This window comes from Rhinopithecus bieti, unplaced genomic scaffold (assembly GCF_001698545.2).
Source record: "Rhinopithecus bieti isolate Rb0 unplaced genomic scaffold, ASM169854v2 scaffold_8, whole genome shotgun sequence".
In the NCBI taxonomy this organism is placed as follows: Eukaryota; Metazoa; Chordata; class Mammalia; order Primates; family Cercopithecidae; genus Rhinopithecus; species Rhinopithecus bieti.
The window spans coordinates 2,698,117-2,707,962 of NW_016803211.1; the positions used below are offsets into that span (position 1 = coordinate 2,698,117).

Below are 9,846 nucleotides of genomic sequence, written 5' to 3' on the forward strand. Positions count from 1 at the left end.
CAGGATGGTCTCGATCTCCTGACCTCGTGATCCGCCCATCTCGGCCTCCCAAAGTGCTGGGATTACAGGCTTGAGCCACCGCGCCCGGCCCATTGAACTTCTTGAATGTGATCATTGAATTGTGATTTTTGGAGGAGAATGTCCTGTTCTCAGGAAAGGCGAAGTAGGAGGCTTACACATAACTCCTAAATGTTCCACCAGAAAAATTACAAAAATGCATATATCTAGAGTACAAATATATGGGAATTTTTGTGGCTTTTGCCTCAGAAAAACTCAAAACATGCTATGTGTGAAACTAGAGAAATATAAGGGAAAATTCAAAGATTCTGGAAGGCCACAAAAGACAAAGGTTCATCATAATTTGCCTGCATTTTTGGTATGCTTAAGCAGTTTTACAATTTAGAAATGTTTAACTTAAAAAGCAAAATAATTTTACAAAGAGTATTTGCAGGCAGTAAGTTAGACTGACTTAATCCACATACCGCAGACTGAATTGCCCTCTATACTTTTCCATATTCAAAGTTTGTGACTGTAAAACAGTGATGTTTTTGCCTACATGGGATGTTAATACAGTGGAAAACGAGAAGCAGAAGTAAGAGCTTAAATTGTCCTGCACAAAAGACCCCTGCCTTTCAGTAAGAATAACTAAAACTGTTCTAAATAATCCCTCATGGAAGTGCCCCTACAAGTTCATAACCCACCCAAAAATCTACCAATCTTCCTGTCGGAGATCAACACTTTAGGCTCTCCCTGGTGCTTAACAAAGATCTTGGATGAACTTCTCGACTGCAAACTATATGTAAATGTTGCCGTGAACATGTAATATCTTAAAACAACTCCCATCTCCATCAGCCGACTGCTATACATGATATTATCCATATAGACACCAGGTTAAACTCTTGGCCTTTTAAAATTAAAGTGAGTTTTAGAAATTGGTGTTGCAGGTTTTAGAGTGTCTTCCTGTCCCCACAAGTTGTTTTTCCTTGGTTTTATTTATTGACTTGTGTTTTGTGTGCTTGCTTTCTGCACAGGGATGCCTCATTTTAAGTGATGAGTTAAACCACACATCGCTTGTGCTTGGGGCCCGACTCTCAGGTGCAACCATAAGAATCTTCAAACACAACAGTGAGTGTCAATGTATTTATTCAACATGTACTGGCTTGCTCCTAGAAGAAAGTAAAGATTATTGATGAGGCTTTGTTCTGTTTTTCAAGCTGACAACGTAGCCTCGTGAAACACAATTATGTTTATATTCACTACTGGCTTGTTAACCTCTGGTGACCTGGAACAAATGGTTGAAGAGCATTAAACATCCAGATTGTTAAGTGTAACCCAAACACATTAACGTCACTGTTAGTGGTTTTGCAATGTGGCCTCTAAAGCCACGATTGATCTCTTAGGACTGCCGTTTAATTATCAGAAGTGTTATAACTCTTCCCTTTCTACAACTCTGTCTTGAGAAAGTTTGGAGACTTAAGTTTTGTGTTATGGTCGGTTAAAAAATGAGCCTATTCCTTAGAAGAATGCCTCCTTTTACTTTGCCCACCCACAGATGCTCAGCTCCCCACCTAACAAAACCATCTATTCAACTTCATTGAAATGTCCTTTCAGGCTCCGGTTTGTGCGGTTGGGTGGTGAGGAGCAGGCAGAAGGCTATTTCTTTTAGAGATTTGATGAGGCAGCATGGAAATTATCAGGGAACACTTTGAAGGAGGTGGATGGTGGTGGACACCTGAGTTCTCTCGTCCAGCTCTGCTCCTGACTTACTGTGTCACTTTGTATAAATCCTTTCATCTTTCTTGCATTCAGTTTCCTCATCTGTAAAATGAGGTGTCAAACTCTGTGATAGGTAAGGATCCTCCTAGTTGGAGGATTTTGATTCTAATTTGTTATTGTCGTTGGAAAATTCCCTTCTGTCTGTGCATGTGTGCACGCATGCACACACATGCACACACGTGTACACACACAAATTTGTTTTCTCTTTCTTCCTTACCACCTTTCTCTCCTGCCTTCCCTTCTCCACTTTTCCCTGTTCCTCCTTCCCAGCTCTCCCCTCCATCCTCCAAGGAGGTAACAAAGTTTGAAGTGACAAGAAGAAGGTTGACGGAGAACTGGGGAAGAATTGTTTCAATTCTGTTCTGCCCACCTTGCAGCAATCTTAAACCAAAGAACAATTGTCCCATAGGGGAGGAAACAAAATGCATGGGAGTATTCTCTAGTGAACCCCCTTGTCTAACTCATACAGTTGTTCAAATGAAAAATCTATGGCTCTCACTGAGTGGGGTGAGGTCTGGCTATGCCTTACTGAGCCATTTTCAGTAGCTATGTGAAGATGAACACTTAGAGTGAAGTTCAGGACCAGACCTTCCAGAAGAGCCAAACTGTGGCCTGCTCAGACTTATAGGGTGGTTATAACATCTAGCTTAATGTCATTCAAAATACATTGATTTCGTTTGTCCATTTCGCATCGGACACTCCATTTTGGCTTTAGACTTTGATAAGCCAAGTTAAATTCTTTCAGCTCTGCCTGAAATATCATGGATTGTCACATCTAGACTCAAATCATTTTGGCAGTGTTGGGAATTCATGTTTGGAGTAGACATCTTTCAGGGCTCCAAGTACATTTATTAAGAGACTACAAGGAATGCCTTTGGTATTAGCTCAAGTGTGTTGTGCGCTTTGATTCTTCAACATGACAGATGATTGCTGATCAAAGGCTCTGTCTACTTGGCAAAGGATAAAGGTGATAGCTAGGCAGTCATTCAACTGTAGTTCCATCTATGTATGTGGTTAAACGTGATAATCTCACTTCCAGAGAGAGACATAGTCGGGTTATTATCTCTTTGGAACAGATCAACATGATCATCATCAATGTAAACCTCTTGTTTCTTCACTCCATTCTACTGTGTCACTGCTCTTAACGCTAGCTGCACATTAGTGGCATCTAGGGAACATCCATAAAAGACCAATGACTGTGCCCACCTCAGATCAACTCAGTCCAAATATCTGTCATATGCATAGACAGATAAGTAAACATACATACATATATAAATGACCAACTGGGAGACTAAACGTAAGCTTCATTAATCATTGACCAAGCATTCCCTAGTCTCCAGCTTAAGGCTTTTAGGGTAGAAATCCTCCAAGATGACCGCTACTGGGTTGGGGCCAAGACACCTGCATTTTTTTCAGAGTTCCCCAGATGATTATAATACATGCTGAGAGATATTAAGACCTAGAATCTTATTGTTTTGAACCTCCTTTAATCTAAGCTGTCCTGAGACCTTGTCAGTGTGCCCTGGGATATACCACCAGACACCTGTCATATTAATTATCCTTGCTCTTCCTCTCTCTACTGTTTTACACTCTTGATTGAAAGTTGGCAGAGAATGTGTTCCAAGCCAAAATTTATTAAACATTTATTGAGCTTCTGATTCAGAAGGACTATAAAAATGATAAGGAATATCTTAGCTACCTGAGGGCTTGGAATCTAGTAGGAAAGGCAGATGTGTATGCAAGTTACTGTATAAAGTGAAATGGGCCATGATGACATCAAGCAGTGGTTAAGAGTATGGGCTTTGGCTACAGCACTTTCTCACACCCACTAAAATAGCTAAAATTAAAAAGGTGACAATGCCAAATGTTAGCAAGGATGTGGAGCCACTAGAACACTCACCCATTGCCTATGGAGTGTAAAATGGTACAACTTCTTTGGAAAGTTATTTTGCAAAGTTTTATAAAGCAAAACATGCCCCTATATATGACCCAGAAATTCCATACCTAGATATTTACCCAAAAGGAATGAAAGTGTGTGTCCACTAAAAGGCTTGTGCAAGAATGTTCATAGCATCTTTATTCATAACAGCCAAAATCTGGAAACAATCCAAATGTCTACCAACAGGAGAGTAGAAAAAAACTGTTACTTATTTATACAATAGAACACTACTCTACAATTTAAAAAAAGCAACAAGCTACAGCTACACGTAACATGGCTGACTCTCAAGAAAAATTATTTTAATTAGTTTGAGTGAAATAAACCAGACACAAATGTGTATACATACTGTGTGAGTTCATTTACAGTCAATTCAAAAATAGACAAAACTAATCTATGACGATAGAAATCTTAACAATGCTTGTCTCTGGTTTGGAGGGAGGGAATTGGTGAGAAGAGGCATAAAAGAACTCTCTGGGGCAATATTTTGATGGGGTAATGGTTACGTTCTTATGTAAATTCATGGAATTGTACACTTAATATCTGTATGTTTCCCTGTAAGTAAATTTAAGCTAACAATATTATTATAATCATACAATATATATAAAATTAAAACCATTGCTCCAATATTTTGAAACAGAGTACAGGCTTTGACCCATGCATTTGTGTCCTTATCCTCTAGCTTATTAGACTGTGAGACCGTGGTCCTAGACACACTACTTTACCTTCTGGATCTCAATTTTCCTATTCCAAAACTGAGGATAATTATGATACACAAATAATACCAGGGTTGGAAAAGGCATATAAGTTATTTTGCAAAGTTTTATAAACACAATGCCTGGCAATGGAAACTACAGAATTATTTGTAGTTGCTACATTATTACTATTATTACCCTCGTCATTGTTGTCAGTGCCACTAAGGGACAGTAGAAAACATTATGGAAAAATGAAGTCTGTTTTTCCTTGGGAACTGCATAAAATGGAGGGCATTTGCAGTAGATGCTGAAGGATTAAGATAATTCTAATCAGGAAAGAAGAAAAGATTATTTCAAGCAGAAAACTAATCTGGAGCGTGCACAGAGCAGCAGGACTTTCAGCGTGACCTGAACGTGGGGCTGAACTACTGGAGCAGAGGCTGACAGATAAGACCTTGACCAGTTAATGTACAAAAATTAAGATGTATACACAAGCTAAGAATGTATGTACTTCAAAAATCAACAAAAGGCACCTGGGAGTTCCGCTTCTTACCATACTGTTCCCTGGATAAACTGGTTTTTCTCAAAACATTTAGTTGCCTTCTCATATGTCTAGTAGAGATGGAAACAGAGACACAAGCTTTAAGTTAAAGCTTTGAACAGCATTGGATGAAGAAAAAACATACATAATAATTCTGAAGATCATCTGTCTCTAAAGCAGTGTTCTCTTAGAATTTCTCTATTCTCTGTTTGTTTGTTTTATTTGTTGTTGTTTTGTTTTGTTTTGTTTTTGTTTTTCCATTTGCTATTGCTTGGAAGTCATCAGTGAGGGGCAAATGGACCCTGTGTGTCTCCAGATATGATACCCTAAAAAGCCTTTGACATCATTTATACGGGATGCAGGTTAGGGCACTGAATCCTATCACTAGACAACCCCAAATTAGGAATGGTCTATTTTTAAAAAAGGAATTGTATTTTCTAAACATATCAATGCCATAAGAGACAGTGAAAGGTTGAGGAAATGGCCCAGACTAAATCACATAAAAGAACAGTATCAACCAAGTGCAATGGCGGGTCCTAGACTAGATTCCAAAAGAGACAGAAAATGCATAAAGGAAATTACTAGGCTGATTTGAAAAATTGGAAGATTTGTGGTAAATTAGATAATACTAGGTAAGAATAGTGTATCAACATTAAAACTACTGAAGTGGATCATTTCACCATAGTCCAGGAGTAGACAACTTGCAACCTGTGAGCTAAGAACACTTTTACATATTTAAAGCATCGTATAAAGAACAAAGAAGACTACACAACAGAGACTGTATGTGGTCCACAAAGCCTAAAGTAAAATTATCTGGCTTTTATAGAAAAGTTTGCTGAATCTTGCTGTAATCGTATAAGAATACCCTATAAGGAGGAGAATACCCTATTCTTAAAGAAGACACACTGAATTATTTAGGGGTAAAGACCATGATATATGCAACTTAGTCTTAATTCAGGGAAAAAATTGTGTGTGTGTGTGTATGTGTGTGTGTGTACACACACACATTTAAACACAGGTGGACAGACATAGCTATAAATATGCACAGACGAGATGATTAAGCAAATGGGATAAAGTGTTAATAGGTGAATCTAGGTTAAAGTAAGTGGGTGTCCTTTACAGTCCTTTTATTCTTGGACTTTTTCTGTTATGTTTGAAATTATTTCCAAGTAAAATTTTGCCTTAAATTCTTAACTTTTTGCGAAATTATAATTTAAGAGTTAAATTTTATCTCCCAATTTTACAAAGCTCTCAAAGCATTCAGCAACTTATTCTTCATGCCCTCCCTTTGTACTCATGAAAAATAGATAATAGTCATTGTCTCTATCCTAACAATGAATGTTAGCCGTTGTTATTTATACTAGCAGCTAGCATTTATTGAGAAAGGCCTCTGTGCCAGATGCTGAGCTAATGGCCTTCTCTTATTTATTTAACCCTGTGAAGAATTCCATGAGGTAGGAACTGCTTTACAAATGAGAAGATTCAGACTTAGAGTTGTTAAGCAACTTGTCCAAGATCATACAACTGATTAATAGTGAAGCCTGGAGCTGTCTGGGTAAATACTGCCCTTCCCAACTAATTGAGAATTGGGTGCAGCTAGGGTCAGAATCTCTCCTCTAATCCATGGGAGTCTATTATGCCTAAGGTGCTGTTGCTCTTCTGCTCTCTTTGGTAGGAAAAATAATGCTCACCCCCCAAAAATGTCCATGCCCTCAGCCCCAGAACCTGTGAACATTATGTTGCCTGGTAAAGGGAATTCAGGTTGCAGATGGAATTCAGGTTGCAGATGGAATTCAGGCTGCAAAACAGCTAACCTTAAAGTAAAGAGACTATCCACGTAGGTCTGGTGCAATCATGGGGTTGTTAAATGTGGAAAAGAGAAGCAAAAGAGTGAGAGTCAGGGGAATGCAATGTGAGAAAGACTTATAGAGCCCTTGCTGACTTTGAAGATGAAAGAAGACCACAAGCTAAGCAATGCAGGAAGCATTTCCCCAGCAGCCGGAAAAATCAAGGACACGGATTCTCCCCTAGAGCTTCTAGACAGAGATACAGCCCTGCCAATATCTTGATTTTTCACCCAGTCGAACCCATTTCAGACTTCCGACCTCTAGAACTGTAAGATAAGTTTGTGTTGTCTTAAAGTCACTAAGTTTACTCTAACTTCTTATAGCAGCAATAGGAAAGCTCTAGGCTTTCATTCACAGGTGCACAAAACCCTTGTTCCCACACACCCACATGTTTAAATACAACTTTGAAACATGAGCATATTCTGCTTCTGTTGTGTTTACATCACAAAAACAGCCCCCTTGAGAGCAGGGTTATTTCCAGGGTCCTCTGAATGACTTCTTTCTTGAGAGGTGAGGGAAGCAAAAAGTATAAGGAGAGGAAAGAACTGAATGGAGTTAAAATATGTGCAGCATCAGATACTGCTGGCTCTGTTTCTTGCTCTGCTATTCCCAGGAGAGTACTAACTGCTTTAGTGTGCAGTGATGCCTTAATCCTTGATACGCATCCACACAGATTGGACTGATAATACAGAGATTGTTTAGGATCTGCAGAACCTGTGTGTGCATGACACATACAACCAGTCCAGATAGAAGCTAATAACTTGTGAGACAGGTTTTAAGAATGGCCACCTGCACTGGAGCATTTGTACACACTGGGATTGTGGAATTTCATGCAACCCTAAACTTGTTCTGCTCTCATGGACTGTCATCTGCTTCATGTCCTCTCCTTACACCTTAACAGTACTCTTCTGCCTGTTGGAGAGGAGGAGGTTCTATTTTTTTGTAGTACCAGTGGAAGTGGACATCCTTAGTGATTTAATCCAACTATAAATGAACCAGAATTCTGGGCCCTTGAGTTTTTGAATTATCCGTAGGGAAAAGGTACCTAAGGTATACTTAAACCTACTCAGACCATCATAATAAACTTTTAAGCCTGTGTGAATAGGCTTGACCATTAACTCCAAAACTATTCATTATTCCTCGATCTCCATTTCCCACAAAGCCACAGTGAATACCTGAGAAGATTAAATAGAAGGAAAGTTCTGCAAGGGAGCAAAATCAGAACACCGAAAGTCTATTTCCTAAAATAAAATAGGAAAAGACTCAGAAGCGCATTTTTAGTGATGCTAAATTCAAAACTGGGTACTAGAACCAGGCCTGGTAGTTCATATCTGTAAGCCTAACTACTTGGTTAGCTAAGATGGAAGGATCACTTGAGGCCAGGAGTTCAACACCAGCCTGAGCAACATAACAAGACCTCATTTTTTTTTTTTTTTAATACTTTAAGTTCTAGGGTACATGTGCACAACGTACAAGTTTGTTACATATGTATACATGTGCCATGCTGGTGTGCTGCACACATTAACTCATCATTTACATTAGGTATATCTCCTAATGCTATCCCTCCCCCATCTCCCCACCCTAAAACAGGCCCCAGTGTGTGGTGTTCCTCATCCTGTGTCCAAGTGTTCTTATTGTTCAATTCCCACCTATGAGTGAGAACACGTGGTGTTTGGTTTTCTGTCCTTCCGATAGTTTGCTCAGAATGATGGTTTCCAGCTTCATACATGTCCCTACAAAGGACATGAATTCATCCTTTTTTATGGCTGCATAGTATTCCATGGTCCATATTTTCTTAATCCAGTGTATCATTGATGGACATTTGGGGTTGGTTCCAAGTCTTTGCTATTGTGAATAGTGCCACAACAAACATACGTGTGCATGTGCCTTTATAGCAGCATGATTTATAATCCTTTGGGTATATACCCAGTAATGGGATTGCTGGGTCAAATGGTATTTCTAGTTCTAGATCCTTGAGGAATCACCACACTGTCTTTCACAATGGTTGAACTAGTTTACAGTCCCACCAATGGTATAAAAGTGTTCCTATTTCTCCACATCCTCTCCAGCACCTGTTGTTTCCTGACTTTTTAATGATTGCTATTCTAACTGGTGTGAGATGGTATCTCTTTGTGGTTTTGATTTGCATTTCTCTAATGGCCAGTGATGATGGGTACGTTTTCATGTGTCTGTTGGCTGCATAAATGTCTTCTTTTGAGAAATGTCTGTTCATATCCTTTGCCCACTTTTTGATGGGGCTGTTTGATTTTTTTTCTTGTAAATTTAAGTTATTTGTAGATTCTGGATATTAGCCCTTTGTCAGATGAGTAGATTGCAAAAATTTTCTCCCATTCTGTAGGTTGCCTGTTCACTCTGATGGTAGTTTCTTTTGCTGTGCAGAAGCTCTTTAGTTTAATTAGGTCCCATTTCTCAATTTTGACTTTTGTTGCCATTGCTTTTGGTGTTTTAGAAATGAAGTCCTTGCCCATGCCTATGTCCTGAATGGTATTGCCTAGGTTTTCTTCTAGGGTTTTTATGGTTTTAGGTCTGACATTTAAGTCTTTAATCCATCTTGAATTAATTTTTGTATAAGGTATAAAGAAGGGATCCAGTTTCATCTTTCTACATGTGGCTAGCCAGTTTTCCCAGCACCATTTATTAAACAGGGAATCCTTTCCCCATTTCTTGTTTTTGTCAGGTTTGTCAAAGAACAGATGGTTGTAGATGCGTGGCATTATTTCTGAGCGCTCTGTTCTGTTCCACTGGTCTATATCTCTGTTTTGGTACCAGTACCATGCTGTTTTAGTTACTGTAGCCTTGTAGTATAGTTTAAAGTCAGGTAGTGTGATGTCTCCAGCTTTGTTCTTTTGGCTTAGGATTCTCTTGGCAATGTGGGCTCTTTTTTGGTTCCACATGAACTTTAAAGTAGTTTTTTCCAATTCTGTGAAGAAAGTCATTGGTAGCTTGATGGGGATGGCATTGAATCTATAAATTACCTTGGGCAGTATGGCCATTTTCATGATATTGATTCTTCCTATCCATGAGCATGGA

General features: G+C 39.0%; 1 protein-coding gene across 3 annotated transcripts in view; it reads left to right on the forward strand.

Moving 5' to 3' along the window:
- The window catches only part of SPTLC3 (serine palmitoyltransferase long chain base subunit 3), a 176,120-nt gene that overhangs the window by 95,973 nt on the left and 70,301 nt on the right, over positions 1-9,846 (forward strand). For all 3 annotated transcript variants that reach the window (XM_017869248.1, XM_017869257.1, XM_017869265.1), the window contains one exon: positions 1,032-1,125. In XM_017869248.1, coding sequence (XP_017724737.1) covers positions 1,032-1,125 — 94 coding nt within the window. The remainder of the gene's footprint in view (positions 1-1,031; positions 1,126-9,846) is intronic.